Source organism: Oncorhynchus mykiss, chromosome 6 (genome assembly GCF_057628025.1).
Source record: "Oncorhynchus mykiss isolate SJ-2025 chromosome 6, ASM5762802v1, whole genome shotgun sequence".
In the NCBI taxonomy this organism is placed as follows: Eukaryota; Metazoa; Chordata; class Actinopteri; order Salmoniformes; family Salmonidae; genus Oncorhynchus; species Oncorhynchus mykiss.
In genome coordinates this window covers 21,531,903-21,552,020 of record NC_143027.1, presented here as the reverse complement: position 1 = coordinate 21,552,020, position 20,118 = coordinate 21,531,903, and the positions used below count along the sequence as shown (strand labels likewise).

Sequence of the window (20,118 nt, the reverse complement as noted above, 5' to 3'; positions counted from 1 at the left end):
GGAAGTACTGTATTAATAACCCTCTAGAGTCTAAGCCCTGTCTAAGCAGCCCATGCAAAAAACAGATATCTCTAGCTTAAACAGAGGGATTTTGATGGGAATCTTTGTATTATGTTAATTAGAATTATGCGGGGGTGTGGACATTGTAGGCTAAGGGTTTTAATTCTCTGAGAGCCGATGTCATACCCATCAGTACTGCTAACCCTACAGTATTGTTCTAATGTGTGTTCAGTGTTAAAAAGAGCCAAGAAGAGCAAGAATGACCTGATCAACGCTGAGGAGGGCGAAGACCACTTCACTGACATCTCATCTGTTGGTAAGGCCAATGCCCGTGACCTCTGACATCTCAACCAACCTGTTAGCTTTCACACTGCTCACTGCTGTATACTGATCTACAGTGCCTTGCGAAAGTATTCGGTCCCCTTGAACTTTGCGACCTTTTGCCACATTTCAGGCTTCAAACATAAAGATATAAAACTGTATTTTTTTGTGAAGAATCAACAACAAGTGGGACACAATCATGAAGTGGAACGACATTTATTGGATATTACAAACTTTTTTAACAAATCAAAAACTGAAAAATTGGGCGTGCAAAATTATTCAGCACCTTTACTTTCAGTGCAGCAAACTCTCTCCAGAAGTTCAGTGAGGATCTCTGAATGATCCAATGTTGACCTAAATGACTAATGATGATAAATACAATCCACCTGTGTGTAATCAAGTCTCTGTATAAATGCACCTGCACTGTGATAGTCTCAGCGGTCCGTTAAAAGCGCAGAGAGCATCATGAAGAACAAGGAACACACCAGGCAGGTCCGAGATACTGTTGTGAAGAAGTTTAAAGCCGGATTTGGATACAAAAATATTTCCCAAGCTTTAAACATCCCAAGGAGCACTGTGCAAGCGATAATATTGAAATGGAAGGAGTATCAGACCACTGCAAATCTACCAAGACCTGGCCGTCCCTCTAAACTTTCAGCTCATACAAGGAGAAGACTGATCGAGATGCAGCCAATATCACTCTGGATGAACTGCAGAGATCTACAGCTGAGGTGAGAGACTCTGTCCATAGGACAACAATCAGTCGTATATTGCACAAATCTGGCCTTTATGGAAGAGTGGCAAGAAAAAAGCAATTTCTTAAAGATATCCATAAAAAGTGTTGTTTAAGGTTTGCCACAAGCCACCTGGGAGACACACCAAACATGTGGAAGAAGGTGCTCTGGTCAGATGAAACCAAAATTGAACTTTTTGGCAACAATGCAAAACGTTATGTTTGGCGTAAAAGCAACACAGCTGAACACACCATCCCCACTGTCAAACATGGTGGTGGCAGCATCATGGTTTGGGCCTGCTTTTCTTCAGCAGGGACAGGGAAGATGGTTAAAATTGATGGGAAGATGGATGGAGCCAAATACAGGACCATTCTGGAAGAAAACCTGATGGAGTCTGCAAAAGACCTGAGACTGGGACGGAGATTTGTCTTCCAACAAGACAATGATCCAAAACATAAAGCAAAATCTACAATGGAATGGTTCAAAAATAAACATATCCAGGTGTTAGAATGGCCAAGTCAAAGTCCAGACCTGAATCCAATCGAGAATCTGTGGAAAGAACTGAACACTGCTGTTCACAAATGCTCTCCATCCAACCTCACTGAGCTCGAGCTGTTTTGCAAGGAGGAATGGGAAAAAATGTCAGTCTCTCGATGTGCAAAACTGATAGAGACATACCCCAAGCGACTTACAGCTGTAATCGCAGCAAAAGGTGGCGCTACAAAGTATTAACTTAAGGGGGCTGAATAATTTTGCACGCCCAATTTTTCAGTTTTTGATTTGTTAAAAAAGTTTGAAATATCCAATAAATGTCGTTCCACTTCATGATTGTGTCCCACTTGTTGTTGATTCTTCACAAAAAAATACAGTTTTATATCTTTATGTTTGAAGCCTGAAATGTGGCAAAAGGTCGCAAAGTTCAAGGGGGCCGAATACTTTCGCAAGGCACTGTACCTATGTACTTACTGGCTGTCTCGTGTCTCTAATGTCAGTCTCAACTGCAAGTCTGGAATGATATTTTTTCAAACTGTCCTTCGATTGAATAATGTTGCATATTAAATAATTTTGTATTTTTAGTAGTTTGTCTTTTCAGCGGTATTGGGCCAATTGCCTACAATATGTGACATAATGACTCCTGGTTTTGTCTATTCTGTTAGACAAGTGACCTTTAAGAAAGACTAATGACAGAAGCATTGCAATAGACTCTTATTAAAACATAATAAAGTCATCTCCAACTGTTCTCTCCTTCTTGGCGGTTGGTTGCTAACTACTATGTGTTTGAACTCCTCAGTCCTGCTGCATAAGTGATTATTAATACTCCTTAATTTGATCTGCATCACTGCACAGTAATTAAAGGGAAATTGTGTGTTTTGGCTCAGTATTAGAATCCCATAAAAAGAGAAATGACACAGAGAAGGAGATGGAGGGAGAGAGTGAAAAAGAGAAAGGAAAAGGGCAACCTGACTTGGTACTTAGTTTATGATGCTTCACACAGAGTAAGATTTGGAGAAGAAAATAGCCCATGAAATTATGATTCTCCCTCTTCTGCTGGGCCACTAACAAGATGCTAATGAACCATTTTTCACCTTTATTTTTTTGGTCCAGCCCCACTAATTTAAGTTACAGAGGGTTTATTACGGCACAGGGGCTGGGAGATGTAGGAGAAAGGAGGAGGGCAGTGCACAGAGTTCTTTATGGATGCCATGAACTAGCCAGGAGGACACTGAGAAGGATACTGTCCATCTGAACAATATGATGCATTATTATTAAAGAGAAATGTAAAGATCAATCTGCAATTGGTCATATTATAAATTACCTCTAATTTACATAGAAGTTGCTGTATTTGGCATTCTATGCTGTGGTTTGTTTTAGCCACAGCACAGAGCTGGGGTTTATTAGCTGTAATGTTGTTATTTTTCCTCTCATGGTGTCTAACAATGTTTGTAGGCTGTCCCCACCAAGTGAAAACCTTCAGGTCATCAAGTTACATTAAAATGATTTTAATGAGAAATACAGTATTGATGATTGTGTTGCTTTATGTCCAGTGTGTGTGTGTGCTGTTCCCCCCACTGCTCCCCCAGGGTCTCCGTTCATACGGGCTGCTCCCCCAGGGTCTGCGTTCACCCGGGCTACTCCCCCAGGTTCTCCGTTCACCCGGGCCAGCCTAAAGAGCAGCAAGAATGACAGTGCTTCCTACTTCCGGAGGAAAGAGAAGCGGCTCCGCTTCACCATCAGACGCCTGGTCAAGGCCCAGAGCTTCTACTGGACAGTCCTGTGTCTGGTGGGCCTCAACACACTGTGTGTGGCCATTGTCCATTATGACCAGCCTGAGTGGCTCACCTATGCGCTGTGTAAGTCCTGCCCAATGCCCCCCCTGCATGGGAGGGAATACTGTACATTACCATTGATTTCCCCACCAACACCAACCAAACCTGTCGTTCTACTTATTTGCTGTTTGTACAATGCAATCTATAGTGTATTAGTCATATTTAATCAGTGCCTTCACTTCAGACATCAGGGTGAAGACATATTTGACTCAGTGAATTTATCTGTGTGTTTTACCTCTCCCCGGCAGATTTGGCAGAGTTTGTATTCCTGGGCTTGTTTCTGACTGAGATGTCCATGAAAATGTATGGACTAGGACCTAGGAACTACTTCCATTCCTCTTTCAATTGTTTTGATTTTGGAGTGAGTGAGACTAAAATTCAATAAAACCGGCACTGCTGAAAACTGTATTGTAGAGAATGACATTACACTGCATTGCATTAAGGAGAAGCACATTTTAAGTAATTCAATGTACTCTCCTTCCAGGTGATTATAGGCAGTATTTTTGAGGTGATCTGGGCAGTTGTGAAACCTGGGGCTTCCTACGGCATCAGCGTCCTGCGAGCTCTCCGTCTGCTCAGGATTTTCAAAGTCACTAAGTGAGTGATCTGTTACGCTGTCATCCAAAACATGACATGATAACTTTACATGACACAATCTTATACATGTAGTGCTATCCTCTCCTCTCTTCGTCCTTCTCCTGTGTCCCTGAAGGTACTGGAACTCTCTGAGGAACCTGGTGGTCTCTTTACTCAACTCCATGAAGTCCATTATCAGCCTGCTCTTCCTCCTCTTCCTCTTCATCGTGGTGTTCGCCCTACTGGGCATGCAGCTCTTTGGGGGAATGTGAGTCAACCTCCAGTGCCTCTCATAGTATTGAATTTAACTTAATTGACTTGGGTAACAGACATATACAACAAAATGTACAATATGGACCCAGAGGATATCACTTAAAAGTGTTAATTAAAACGCTTGTTTCCAAAGTGGTCATCGATGGTAAAAAGGTCCTGTCCAGAACATGCACTGTACTGTAATACCCATTAGCCAGTTGTATTATTAGCCCAGTTGTATTATTGTTAACATTACCATTTAGCTTGTAATGTAATATAGATGCAAGTTGTTTTCACTACATTACATTGTTGCTCTAGTACAGGTATTCCCAAACTGGTATTCCCAAACTGGGGTACCCCCAGAGGTACGCGCAGTGCTGTCGGGGGTACGCCAAATAAAAATGTGATTCACATAAAATGAGTAGCCTCGTTTCATTGCCAAAAATAACATTAAACCATCTAGTGTTCAGCGAAATAACATCACAATGTCAAATACAGGTAGGCTAGTCAAATAATTAACATCCAATCACATGAATTGTTACTCTCTCGCGGGAATTTCACTAACGGTCCTTATGTAGCCATACGTAGCTGCTGCTCATTCTGTTTGCTCAAAATTGATAAATTATTCTAAAAAGTAAGGCCCACATCCATACTCCGATGGCATTGAGGTGTACACCACATCAGTCATTGGCTTCATCAATAAGTGTATCGATGACGTCGTCCCCACAGTGACCGTACGTACATACTCCAACCAGAAGCCATGGAATACAGGCAGTATACACACTGTGCTAAAGGCTAGAGCTGCTGCTTTCAAGGAGCGGGACTCAGAAGCTTATAAGAAGCTTATAAGAAATCCCGCTATGTCCTCAGACGAACCATCAAACAAGCAGTGTCAATACAAGACTAAGATCGAATCATACAACACCGGCTCTGATGCTCGTCGGATGTGGCAGGGCTTGCAAACCATTACGGACTACAAGGGGAAACACAGCCGAGAGCTGCCCAGTAACACGAGCCTACCAGACGAGCTAAACTACTTCTCTGCTCGCTTCGAGGCAAACAACACTGAAACATGCATGAGAGCACCAGCTGTTCCGGAAGAGTGTGTGATCACCTTTAAACAGATCAACTTTCACAAGGCCGCAGGGCCAGACGGGTTACCAGGACGTGTAATGTAAGCATGTGCTGACCAACTGGCAAGTGTCTTCACTGACATTATCAATGTCCGAGTCTGTAATACCAACATGTTTCAAGCAGACAACCATAGTCCCTGTGCCCAAGAACATTAAGGTAACCTGCCTAAACGACTACTGACCCGTAGCACTCACTTCTGTAGTCATGAAGTGCCTTGAAAGACTGGTCATGGCTCACATCAACACCATCATCACATAAACCCTAGACCCACCCCAATTTGCATACCGCCCCAACAGATCCACAGATGATGCAGTCTCTATTGCACTCCACAGTGCCCTTTCCCACCTGGACAAAAGGAACACCTATGTGAGAATGCTGTTCATTGACTACAGCTAAGCGTTCAACACCATAGTGCCCTCATAGTGCCCTCAACAACACATCCGCCACAGTGATCCTCAACACTGGAGCCCCTCGGGTGCGTACTCAGTCCCCTCCTGTACTCCCTGTTCACTCATTACTGCATGACTCCAACACCATCATTAAATTTGCAAATGACACAACAGTGGTAGGCCTGATCACAGACAACAACGAGACAGCCTAGAGGTCAAAGGAGGTCAGAGACCTGGCCGTGTCGTGCCAGGACAACAACCTCTCCCTCAACATGATCAAGACAAAGGAGATGATTGTAGACTACAGGAAAAATATGACAGAGCACGCCCCAGTTCTCATCGACGGGGCTGCAGTGGAGCAAGTTGAGAGCTTCAAGTTCCTTGGTGTCCATATCACCAACAAACTAACATGGTCCAAGCACATCAAGACAGTCGTGAAGAGGACATGACAAAACCTATTCCCCCTCAGGAGATGGAAAATATTTAGCATGGGTCCTCAGATCCTCAAAATGTTCTACAGCTGCACCATTGAGAGCATCTTGACTGGTTGCATCACTGCCTGGTGTGGCAACTGCTTGGCCTCCGACCGCAAGGCACTACAGATGGTAGTGCGAACAGACCAGTACATCACTGGGGTCTACCTTCCTTCCATCCAGGACCTCTATACCAGGCGGTGTTTGAGGAAGGCCTTAAAAATGGTCAAAGACTCCAGCCACCCTAGTCATTGACTGTTCCCTTTGCTACCGGCATGGCAAGCGGCACCAGAGATCCAAGTCTAGGTCCAAGAGGTTTCTAAACAGCTTCTACCCTCAAGCCAAAAGACTCCTGAACATCTAGTCAAATGGCTACCCAGACTATTTGCAGTGCTCCCTCTTTACACCACTGCTAGTCTCTGTTGTCATCTATGCATAGTCACTTTAACTCTACCTACATGTACATACTACCTCAAATAACCAGTGCCCCCTCACATTGACTCTGTATCGGTACCCCCCCCCCCCCCTGTATATAGTCTTGCTATTGTTATTTCACTACTGCTCTTTAATTACTTGTTACTTTTATCTCTTATTCTTATCTGTATTTTTTTAAACGGCATTGTTGGTTAGGGGCTTGTAAGTAAGCATTTCACTGTAAGGTCTACTACACCTGTTGTATTCGACGCAAGTGACTAATACATTTTGATTTGATTTGAAGTACATTGATTTGAAGTTCACTTATATTGGGAGTAGTGCCTTTCCTCAGCCACAGTGTGTTATATGTGCAAAAGTACTATCTCACAACTCGATGAAACCTTCACTCTTGTGCAGACATTTAGAAACAAAACATGCCCATTTGAAAAATAAGACAGCAGTTTTTTGAGCGAGAATCAATGCCTGATGGCTTGAAAGATGTTTTGGACACTACGGTGAAAATGGTTAACTTTGTTAAAGCATATGTGTTGTTCAAGCCCTTCTAGTGCAGTGTTAAAAACTTCTTGGCGCACCCATGCCGTTAGCGGGATCATTTTCGTCCACATCCGCTGAATTGCAGAGCGCCAAATTCAAATTAAATTACTCAAAATATTACATTTTCATGAAATCACCAGTGCAATATAGCAAAACACAGTTTAGCTTGTTGTTAAGCCACCTGGCGAGTCAGATTTCAAAAAAGCTTTACAGCTAAAGCAAACCAAGCGTTTATGTAAGGACATCTCTCTCAGCAGACAAAGCATTACAAACAGCTAACAGCAAAGTAGATTGGTCACGAAAGTCAGAAAAGCAATAAAAATGAATCGCTTACCTTTGATGATCTTCGGATGTTTGCACTCACGAGACTCCCAGTTACACAATAAATGTTCCTTTTGTTCCATAAAGATTATTTTTGTCTCCAAAATACCTCCATTTGTTTTGGCGCGTTTTGTTCAGAAATCACAAGCTTGAGCGGTCACGACGGGGCAGACAAAAATTCCAAACAGTATCCGTAAAGTTGGTAGAAACATGTCAAGCGTTTTTTATAATCAATCCTCGGGTTGTTTTTACAATAAATAATCAATAATATTTCAACCACACCGTAGCTTTTTCAATAGGAGAGAGAGAGAAAATGTCTGCTCCAAGCTGTTGCGCATGCAAAACTCTGCTGGCACCCAGCCATCCACTGATGTGATGTGATCATTCTCACTAATTTTTCAGAATAAAAGGCTGAAACTATGTCTACAGACTGTTCACCCCACGTGGAAGCCATAGGGAAAGGAATCTGGTTGACATCCCTTTAAATGGAGGGAAGGCATGCAATGGAACAGGGAGCTTTCAAAATAAGAGGCACATCTTAGTTGGATTTTCCTCCGGTTTTTGCCTGCAATATCAGTTCTGTTATACTCACAGGCAATATTTGGACAGTTCTGGAAACTTTAGAGTGTTTTCTATCCTAATCTGACAATTACATGCATATTCTAGCTTCTGGGCCTGAGAAATAGGCAGTTTAATTTGGGTAAGTTTTTCATCCAAACATCAAAATACTGCCCTCTACACTCAACAGGTTAAATCAGGCTGTGTGCTGTTTAGCCTCTTTCAGTGCAGTGTTCAGTTTGTGTTATCCAGGCTCTTTCAGTGCAGTGTTCAGTCAATCTGCTGTTCATTCTCTTTCAGTGCAGTGTTCAATCAGCCTGTGTGTTGTTCACGCTCTTCCAGAGCAGTGTTCAGTCAGTGTGTGTGTTTTCAGGCCCTTTTAGTGAGGTGTTCAATCAGGATGGGTGTTGTTCAGGCCCATCCAGGGCAGTGTTCTGTCTTTGTTGTTCAGGCTGTTCCAGTGCCGTATTCAGTCAGTCTGTGGTGTTCAGGCTCTTTCAGTGCAGTGTTCAGTCAGTATAAGGTGTGCAGGGCCTTCCAGTGCAGTGTTCCATCTGTGTTGTCCAGGACCTTCCAGTGCAGTGCAGTGTTCAATCAGAAATATACTAAGGACTAGTTGTTGTGAAGCTGCTTCACACAGCCAGATCCAGCCAAAGCCTGACCCCTCAAGCTGTTCAGGAAATAGAGTACCATTCAAAAGTTTGGACACACCTACTCATTCAAGGGGTTTTCTTTATTTTTACTATTTAGCTACATTGTAGAATAATACTAATCAAATTCGTGAAATAACACATGGAATCATGTAGTAACCAAAAAAGTGTTGAAAAAATCTAAAATCTAAAAAATCTAACCAGCTTCATGAGGAAGTCACCTGGAATACCTTGTCACAACACAACTAATTCCAGGTGACTTCCTCATGAAGCGGACTGAGAGAATGCCAAGAGTGTGCAAAGCTGTCATCAAGGCAAAGGGTGGCTACTTTGAAGAATCTCATATATATTTATTTTTTTTATTATAAAAAATAAAACAATAAAACGCTTTTTTGGTTACTACATGATTCCATATGTGTTATTTCATATTTTTGATGTCTTCAGTATTATTCTACAATGTAGAAAATAGTAAAAGAGTAACCCTAGAATGAGTAGGTGTGTCCAAACTTTTGACTGGTAATGTATATGCTAGACAAATCGACTTGAGCTGAGGTACTCCATCCAGGTGCATGAATCATTATGCATAATGCACTCTTGAATATCATCTATACTGAGCATACAAAACATCAGGAATACCTTATTAATATTGAGTTGCACCCCCTTTTGCCCTCAGAAGAATGTAAATTTGTCAGGGCATGGACTCTACAAGCAGTCGAAGCGTTCCACAGGGATGCTGGCTCCAATGCAGGGATGCTGGCTCTTTGTTTGGTGGAACATTCCTGATACACTCAGGAAACTGTTGAGCGTGAAAAATCTACTACCATACCCTTTTCAAAGGCACTTAAATATTTTGTCTTGCCCATTCACCCTCTAAATGGCACACATACAAAATCCATGTCTCAATTGTCACAAGGCTTAAAAATCCTTATTTAACTTGTCTCCTCCCATTCATGTACACTGATTGAAGTGAATTTAACAAGTGACATCAATAAGGAATCATAGTTTTCACCTGGATTCACCTGATCAGTCTATGTCATGGAAAGAGCAGGTGTAAGGTTTTGTATACTTAGTCTATACTCTATAGCAGGGCTTGACATTAACACTTGTTCTCTTGTCCAGGAAAGTAAAACATTTTTACATTTAGGTTGTCCGAATGGACAAGTAATAAAAATCACAATATCAAACAATTACTTCGATTAGAATTGAATCAGAGATGCCAACATTGGAATTATATTAAAATCTATTTGTCATGTACATGAATAAAAAAAGCCTACATGTCAGTGTAGATGATATGCATATTGACTACAGACTTGTGTCCAAAACTGATGCTGATATGAGGGAGGCGCCTGAATGCTTTAATGAGACTTTTAATTACATGCAGTGCATTCGGAAACTATTCAGACCACTTTACCTTTTCCACATTTTGTTAAGCTACAGCCTTATTCTAAAATTGATGAAATTAAAAATGTTCCTCATCAATCTACACACAATCTCTCATAATGACGAAGCAAATGGGATTTTTTGACATTTTTGCAAATGTATTATAAATATAAAACAGAAATACCTTATTTACGTAAGTATTTATTATTTTTTTTATTTTTTTTATTAAAAAACATTCCTTCCGTTTATTTTAGTAAATACTTTAACACTTTTTTTCTTAACAGCATTGTTGGTTAAGGGCTTGTACACCAAATAACATTTGATTTGATTCAGACCCTTTGCTATGAGACTCGAAATTGAGCTCAGGTGCACAATGTTTCCATTAATCATCTTTGAGATGTTTCTACAACTTGATTGGAGTCCACCTGTGGTAAATTTAATTGATTGGACATGATTTGGAAAGGCACACACCTGTCTATATATGGTCCCACCGTTGACAATGCATGTCAGAGCAAAAAACAATTAATGTGGTTGAAGGAATTGTCCGTAGAGCTCAGAGACAGGATTGTGTCGAGGTACAGATCTGGGGAAGGGTACCAAAAGAATCTGCAGCATTGAATGTCCCCAAGAACACAGTGGCCTCCATAATTCTTAAATGGAATAAGTCTTGAACCACCAAGACCCGTCCAAGAGTTGGCCGTCAGGCGAAACTGAGCAATCGGGGGAGAAGGGCCTTGGTCAGGAAGGTGACCAAGAACCCGATGGTCACTCTGACAGAGCTCCAGAGTTCCTCTGTGGAGATGGGATAACCTTCCAGAAGGACAACCATCTCTGCAGATTTTCTGGTCTGATGAAACCAAGATTGAACTTTGGCCTGAATGCCAAGTGTCACGTCTGGAGGAAACCTGGCACCATCCCTACGGTGAAGCATAATGGTGGCAGCATCATGCTGTGGGGATGTTTTTCAGCGGCAGGGACTGGGAGACTAGTCAGGATTGAGGGAAAGATGAACGGAGCAGAGATATCCTTGATGACAGCCTGCTCCAGAGTGCTCTCGACCTCAGACTGGGGGTGAAGGTTCACCTTCGAAACAGGACAACGACCCTAAGCACACAGCCAAGACAACACAGGAGTGGCTTCAGGACAAGTCTCTGAATGTCCTTGAGTGGCACAGCCAGTGCCTGGACTTGAACCCGGTCGAACATCTCTGGAGAGACTTGAAAATAGCTGTGCAGTGACGCTCCCCATACAACCTGACAGAGCTTGAGAGGATCTGCAGGGAAGAATGGGAGAAACTCCCCAAATACAGGTGTGCCAAATTTGTAGCGTCATACACAAGAAGACTTAAGGCTGTAATCGCTGCCAAAGATGCTTCAATAAAGTACTGAGTAAAGGGTCTGAAAACTTATGTAAACGTAATATTTCATTTTTTACATTTTTTTTATAAATTAGCTAACATTTCTAAAATTAGCTAACATGTCATTATGGCTGTAGATTGATGAGGGGGAGGGGGAAAAAAACAGTTAATACATTTTAGAATAAGTCTGTAACATAATAATATGTGGAAAAAGTCAAGGGGTCTGAATACTTTCCGAATGCACTGTAAATACAGGCTAAATGCCAGTCATGTTTGAGAAATATAATGAAGGATAAATAATGTTTTGTACATTCAGTGTATATTTAACATCATGCCTGTTCCATTGAAAAGAAAAGAAACACATTTAGTGAGATGCATAGTGAGATGCATACAGTATTAGATGCACACTATACCCGAAGTCACTTGTTTTATCTATTGTGTTCCATTGTATTTATCTATTATATTTGGTATTTTATCATGATTCACTTGTACAGTTGCACATATTTTTACTTTACAGTAGGGTGGATTAAACAGGGTTTTATGCTGACCTGCATTGTCTTTTCTCTAGTTGGGAAACTAATGAGATATGTACTAATGAATGTCTGTATATGCACCAAGGATTTTAGCAGGCAGAGAGAAGACACATTTAGTTTGCTTTCTACATCACTCTCATTGTTGGAAAGTGTAATGAGGTCCCTGTAGATTCTCACATAGCAATACAGAATATCAAGATTAGCATAAATGTATCTTCAACTCCCCATTAGCTAGGAGTGTGTTCTGCTGTGAGATCAGCCTTGACGGAGAGGTTTACGTTAGCCAACCAAGCTGTTAGGGCTCTGACAGTAGCAAGATGTTCTATAAATATTGTTGCTGGAGCAACGCAATAATATATTATTACTAAGTGTGATTCTTCTACATTTTTCAATGGTCACAAAAGTGATGAGGGATTATAAAATATAGTGTGAACCTGTGTGATAGCCAGGCATAGCTCAAAGTTAACAACCTCTCTAATCTGTGTTTCCGACTGCAGGTTTAATTTTGAAGAGGAGACACCAACAACAAACTTCGACACCTTTCCAGCAGCCATTCTCACAGTTTTCCAGGTGATGTTTACAAAATGCTCAATGAAGTTGTGCTTTGTTTGCCTTTTGAAAATCACTTTATATTGTAATTACTGTAATACCATTAGCTAAATCCGTGACAATATGTTTGTGTCTCCTAGATTCTGACAGGAGAGGACTGGAATGCAGTGATGTATCATGGGATAGAGTCCCAGGGGGGCGTTCGGTGGGGAATGTTCTCCTCTATCTACTTCATCGTTCTCACCCTGTTTGGAAACTGTATCCTCTCTGGATGATCAACCTGCATTGATTAAATTAAACAACAAACAAATTAAACAACAGGTGTAGACAAACAGTATATTGTTTACTTATGGGCCCTTCCCAACAATGCAGAGAGAAAAAAAAGATAGTAGCACGGAGAATAAGTACACAATGAGTAACGAATGATAACTTCTCTATAAGCATCACGAGGACGAGGCCTGTGATAGTAACATGATTTGGCACAGATTTGTACACTATAAGAATTTAAATATACACTGAGTATACCAAACATTAGGAACACCACCCATTTTGCCCTCAAAACAGCCTCAATTCGTCAGGGCATGGGTTCTACAAGCAGTCGAAAGCATTCCACAGGGATGCTGGCCCATGTTGACTCCTGTGCTTCCCACAGTTGTGTCAAGTTGGCTGAATGTCCTTTGGAGGACCATTCTTGATACACATGGGAAACTTGAGCGTGAAAAACCCATCAGTGTTGTAGTTTTTCACACAAACCCGTGCGCCTGGCACCTACTACCATACCTTGTCCAAAGACACTTGAATCTTTTGTCTTACCCATTCACCCTCTGAATGGCACACATACGCAATCAAATGATTAACTCTAACCTCTTCCCTTCCCTTCATCTACACTGATTGAAGTGGATTTAACAAGTGACATCAATAAGGGAACCATAGCTTTCAGCTGGATTCACCTGGTCAGTCTATCTCATGGGAAGATCAGGTGTTCTTAATATTTTGTCTACTCAGTGTATACTGTATAGCAGGGCTTGACATTAACACTTGTCCTCTTGTCTTGGACAACAATATAGATTTCAATTGTCCGAAAAGAAAAGTATAAAAAAATCGAACTAAAATCACAATGTCAAACAATTCCTCCGATCAGAGAGGCTAACATTGGAATAATATTAAAATCTATTTTTCATGTACATAAATAAAGAGCCTACATGTCAAAGTGTAGGTGATATGCATATTGGCTGCAGCCTCATGTCCAAACCGATACCTTACCGTGAAATGCAATTTTAAGAAAAGATTTACTAAATACTAACAAACAAAGAAATAACACAATAAAATAATAATAACGAGGCTAAATACGGGGGGTACCAAGTCAATGTGCGAGGGTACAGTTTAGTCAAGGTAATTGAGGTAATATGTACATGTAGGTAGGGGTAAAGTGACTGTGCATAGATAATAAACAGAGTAGCAGCAGCGTAAAAAAAGGGGTAAAATCAAATAGTCCAGGTAGCCATTTTATTAATTGTTCAGCAGACTTATGGCTTGGGGGTAGAAGCTTTAAGGAGCATTTGGACCTCGACTCGGCGCTCCAGTACCGCTTGATGTGCCATAGCAGAGAAAACAGTCTATGACAATTTGTAGGGCCTTCCACTGACACCGCCTGGTATAGAGGTCCTAGATGGCAGAAAGCTTGGCCCCACATTGGGATACAGAGCTGTTGCCATACCAAGCGGTGATGCAACCAGTCAGAATGCTCTCAATGGTGCAGCTGTAGCACTTTTTGGCACCACACTGCCAGGACTCTGACCTCCTCTCTATAGGCTGTCTCATCATTGTGGGTGATCAGGCCTACCACTGTTGTGTAATTGGCAAACTTAATGATGGTGTTGGAGTCGTGCTTGGCCTCGCAGTCATTGGTGAACAGGGATTGCAGGAGGGGACTAAGCATGCACCCCTGAGGGGCCCCTGTGTTGAGGATCAGTGTGGCAGATGTGTTGTTGCCTACCCTTACCACCTGGGGGCGGCCCGTCAAGAAGTCCAGAATCCAGTTGCAGAGGGAGGTGTTTAGTCCCAGGGTCCTTAGCTTAGGGATGAGCTTCGAGGGCACTATGGCGTTGAACACTTAGCTGTAGTCAATGAACAGCATTCTCACATAGGTGTTCCTTTTGTCCAGGTGGGAAAGGGCAGTGTGGAGTACATGTCCAGGTGGGAAAGGGCAGTGTGGAGTACAATTGAGATTGCATCATCTGTGGATCTGTTGGTGCGGTATGCGAATTGGAATGGGTCTACGTTTTCCGGGATGATGATGCTGTTGTGAGCCATGACCTGCCTTTCAAAGGACTGGTGTTCTCATGCATGCTTCAGTGTTGCTTGCCTCGAAGCGAGCATAGATGGCATTTAGCTCGTCTGGTAGGCTCGCGTCACTGGGCAGCTTATGACTGGATTTCCCTTTGTGATCCATAGTAGTTTGCAAGTCCTGCCACATCCAACGAGCATCCGAGCCGGTGTAGTAGGAATCAATCTAAGTCCTGTATGGACGCTTTCACTGTTTGATAGTTTGTCTGAGGGCATAGCGGGATTTCTCATAAGTGTCTGCATTATTGTCCGCTCCTTGAAAGTGGCAGCTCTAGCCTTTAGGTCAGTGTGGATGTTGCCTGTAATCCATGGCTTCTGGTTAGGGTATATACGTACGGTCACTGTGGGGATGACGTCATTGATGCACTTATTAATGAAGCTGGGGACTGATGTGGTGTACTCCTCAATGCCATTGGAGGAATCACGGAACATATTCCAGTCTGTGCTCGCAAGACAATCTTGTAGATTAGCATCCATGTCATCTGACCACTTCTGTATTGAGTGAGTCACTGGTACTTCCTGCTTTAGTTTTTGCTTGTAAGCAGGAATCGGGAGGATATAATTATAGTCAAATTTGCCTAATGAATTGCGAGGGAGAGCTTTGTACCTGTCATTAGGAGCGCCGTCCCTGGCCGCTAGGAGCAACGCTTCTGAATAAACATTTTCTTGTTTGCTTATGGCATTATACAGTTATTTTAGTGTGGTCTTAGTGCCAGCATTGGTTTGTGGTGGTAAATAGACAGCTACGAAAAATATAGATGAAAACTCTCTTGGTAGATAGTGTGGTCTATAGCTTATCATGACATACACTACCGCAGGGGATTAAAAACTCAAAAGCTTGTGCGCCAGCTGTTATTGACAAATAAACACAGGCTACCACCTCTCATCTTACTTGAGGTAGCTGTTCTGTCTTGCCGATGCACAGAAAATCCAGTCAACTGTTTATCTATGTTGTAGTTCAGCCACGAACTACTGTCCCGTTGGTAGGATAGTCTCGAACAGAGCTCATCCAGTTTATTCTCAAGTGATTGCATGTTGGCCAATAGGAAAGCGGGTAGAAATGGGTTACCCACTCGCCAACGAATTCTCACAAGGCACCCGGATCCGCGCCTCTGTATCTCAGTCTCCTCTTCATGTGAATGAGGGGGATTGGGGCCTGGTCCGGAAGCAGCAGTAAATCCTTCGCGTCAGACTCATTAAATAAATAATCTCTGTTCAGATCGAGGTGAGTAATTGCTGTCATGGTATCCAGAAGCTCTTTTCGGTCATAGGAGATGGAAGCAGAAACATTACATACCATAAAAGTTACAAACAATGTGGGAAAAAAACACACAAAATAGCACAATTGGTTAGGAGCCCGTAAAACAGCAGCCATCCCCTCCGGCACCATTTACTTTCCTATGATCTTCTATGTAGAAGAACCCCTTACCTTCTAACCACTCTTGTGTAGCTTGTAAACAAAACATGTTACATGTGCAGGTTCATGAGAGTCTCAGCTGTTCATAGATATTTTAACAGTTTGTAACTCAAACCATTTGGACTCTACGGAAATGTTTGTATAAAGTCCTTTGGGATCCACCCTTGTCTCACCAACACTGCTCTAGCTCTGTCCCTGTTTATCACACAAACTAATGGTCTGTAGCTCAAACACAAAATGTTTAAAAGGGCTTCGTCCAAAATGTGCCGGCGGTATAGTGGAACTAATTGGGTTAAAGGCTCCCTTACAGCTTCTACCACCAAGCCATAAGACTGCTGAACAGTTAATGAACTGGCTACCCGGACCATTTGCATTGACCCCCTCCCCCCTTTTTTTATGCTGCTGCTACTTGCTGTTTATTATCTATGCACGGTCACTTTAACTCTACATACACATTACCTCAATTACCTTGACTAACCTGTACCCCCGCACATTGACTCGGTATCGGTACCACCTGTATATAGCCTCGTTATTGTAATATTTTCTTAACTCTTATTTTTTCTTAACTGGACTGTTGATTAAGGGCTTGTAACTAGGCATTTCATGGTAAGGTCTACCTGTTGTATTCGACGCATGTGACAAATAAAATGTTTGATTTGTGTTAAAGGGGCAGTGTTGTATTTTGAGGCAGGCTTGAATATGCAAAGAAGCCAATAGACAGCGTGTAGCCTACATTTTGGTCTGATTCTCTATGGTAAAAAATATAGTAATGCATTTTATTTTGTAAAGTGCTTCCTTGCATCATACAATTATGTAAAAATGGGGGGGGGGGGGGGGGGGGGCAAGTGAAACATCAGTCCTACTTGTCTGAAGGGAAAGTGGCAAAAAATAGTTCATGTCAAGCTCTGCTGTATAGGAAGATTAAAATCTGATGTAAATACTGATTGATTGACTGTTTGAACTTACCTGACCACTCACTGATCAGACACTCTGCTCAATGTCTTCTTGGCCATCGCTGTTGACAACCTTGCAAACGCACAGGAGCTCACTAAGGTAATGGTACATATTACAGTAGGGCGTCCAGCCTCAGAACGAGAGAGAGAGAGCAAGAGTTCAGCTGATGATCCATCATAAAAGTCAGCTGTCTAATCAAACGACACATGTGAATTCATTTCATTGATGCTTGTTGAATTAGACAGGTAATATTCCTATTAGGATATAGAGTGCCTTGCTTTACTAGTTCCTGTCGTCTGGTGCTGTTCTGGGATGACTGCTGTTTTTCCTGGTCAATAACTCAAAGCAATGAATCTCCTAACTGGTTGTAGGATTTTCGACCATTAATATTTCACCTATGGGGAAGAGGCTTAAATCTTAGTGGTCACTCCAGAAAGAGTTGATGTCGTTGATTTGTTGGCTTGTAGCAGGGCTTATCATCATGTCTCCATTGATGGCCCTCCTACCCACCCCTGTGTGATCTTCTTTCTTCTGTGTGTGTGTACTTCCCAGGACGAGGAGGAGCAGGAGGTGGCCATCACTAAGAAGATGGCCCTCCAGAAGGTCAAGGAGGTGAAGGAGGTCAGCCCCATTTCGGCAGCTAACATCTCCATCACAGGGTAAGTCATGATATGGCGTTTGATCCAGTTTCCCCCGGCTTACCCCCCCCCCCCCCCCCCCCCACCTCCAAGCACACCACACTGTATTCCCCTCCTGAGAGATGCTCTTTTATATTCTTTTTAGTTTTGTCTACATGAGATGTTGTGTTGTTTGTGGCTCAATATACTGTCTGTAGGCCCAGTTTTCTTGTTGATGGAGTTCTGAGTTTCGAATGATTTAACCCTTCTGTTCCCAATGTCTGGTGTTTTGATTGATCATGTGGTCTCTCTTTGAGGCACTGTAGGGCTCAATGTTGTAAATGTGTAAGAAGCAGTTAGTAAAAGGATTAAGAAGGGTCAGAGATACCTTAATACTCTGGCTCCCACCCCCACATAGGCTACACAGTATGCTGTACACAGGCCAACATGGAGTGGAGAGGGCAATGCCAGCAAGGTATTTTCATAAACAACGAGCATAGATTGAGCATGCAATGCTGTGCATTCAGACATATGGTTCTGTGGTGTATACCATTGTTGGACCCCACCACTAATCTATTTTGAGTGACAGGCATTTAACATAAAATGTCAATTGAGCTAGCTAAATAGATAGTCCACATGAGATATTGAGCATATCAGTCATTATAAGTGGCACTATATCCTTGTACTGCCGTTCACCTATGTATAACGTCTGCTATTAGTGTCTTCATAGTCGATGGTAGCAGGATATGTGATTCTGTCATTGTTTTAAATGTTTTGTCCTAAATGTTTCAAGGCACTGTTTTATCTTATTTTAAACATGTGATGTAGCCATCAATTTGAGAACCTTATTAATATTTGTTTTGAGTATTTTTTCCTCCATATTTCTTCAAACAAATTATAAATGTAATGTAACTGGACTTGAAACATGGCACCTATAAGTCTCTTGCACAGAGATTTCTGTCTCTGCATTGCGATATATGACTATATTCACTATTGTCTTGGAGGTTGAACATCTCAAAACTGCTACTATCATTCCTTTGTTTCCTCAGTCTGCTGGTCTCAAACTGAGGCTCTCATTGAGTTGACGTCTAATAGGAAAGTACAGGGACAGACAGGTGGATGGATGGAAAGAGGGTGTCCTGTCCTCCTTCTGACCCTGAACTCTCCCCCTCTTTTGTTCTCCTTCCCCAACTTTTGTTTTTTTGCATGTGCAGTTTTGTAAAGCAAAGTCGAGGTGCACTCTCTTGCAGCTCGTCCGTCTGCAGCGTTAATTCACTGTGAGTGTTTACTCTCCGTTACACTTTACCTTTACCTCATCACTCTCCTCCTCCTCCCTAGCCTGGGTCCCATTCACTATGTACAGTAGCCAATTCTTCTATTGTTATCATGCCTTTAATATTGGGCTTGGCTGGAAACGAACACAGAGAAGAGTTGGCTAAAGCCCACACTGGACCACCAGGCTACCCCCCCCCTCCCCTTCCTCCATCTCCCCCTTGACTCCCAACTGAGCATGGTGTCATACCATTATGAGTTTTCCACTGTGTTGAACTGTTGCAGATGAATGTGGAAGCCTGCCTCAGTAATGGGTGTCATGAGATGGTATGCTCATGCTGTATCTACATACTGTATGTTTGTCATGATGGACCAGTGAATGTATTGAATACTGTACATCTGCACTTGCAGTTGCAGTGACTGAGCTCTCCTCGTGACGCTCCCTCTCTAAAGAATGACTTCCTGCCTATACTGGGTTTACCACTCAGAGGTAGTCTGTTGTGCTGCTGGACTGGGCTGGGCTGGGTTAACAGCAAGCCCCTGCTGTGTAGAGCAGACATTCTGTAGGGGAGATACTGAAAGCCGTTCTCACTCCCTGTCTTAATGACCCACAGCAAAGCCACTAGAAACTGTCGCTGACGCTCAGTGAGCCAGCAATTCCATCTGAGCAGCTCTGTAATGGCCACCATGTGCCACAGGACCAGATGCCACTGTCAAGCAGCTGGAGAGGCAAAACACACACACACAAACTTGCACGCAGGTACACACACACACACACACCCACACACACACACACACACACACACACGCACACACACATACACACACACAAACTTGCACGCAGGTACACACACACACACACACACGCACACACACACACACACACACGTGTTTAAGATAAAGTCAAGTACTAAATCTCCTTATCGTGGTGCAATACCAACATCTGGGTCTTTCCCTTGTCTCCTTTAGTTTTAGTTCTCCTCTCAGTG

The 20,118-nt window shown here is 42.5% G+C and overlaps 1 protein-coding gene across 1 annotated transcript in view; it reads left to right on the top strand.

The window, feature by feature from the left end:
- cacna1ba (calcium voltage-gated channel subunit alpha1 Ba) overlaps positions 1-20,118 on the top strand; it is a 170,078-nt gene that overhangs the window by 106,605 nt on the left and 43,355 nt on the right. The window contains exons 10-18 of the mRNA XM_090237216.1: positions 233-316; positions 3,197-3,406; positions 3,631-3,743; positions 3,867-3,979; positions 4,095-4,226; positions 12,472-12,544; positions 12,664-12,781; positions 17,272-17,339; positions 17,793-17,899. Of these exons, the coding sequence (XP_090093342.1) occupies positions 233-316; positions 3,197-3,406; positions 3,631-3,743; positions 3,867-3,979; positions 4,095-4,226; positions 12,472-12,544; positions 12,664-12,781; positions 17,272-17,339; positions 17,793-17,899 (1,018 nt within the window). The remainder of the gene's footprint in view (positions 1-232; positions 317-3,196; positions 3,407-3,630; positions 3,744-3,866; positions 3,980-4,094; positions 4,227-12,471; positions 12,545-12,663; positions 12,782-17,271; positions 17,340-17,792; positions 17,900-20,118) is intronic.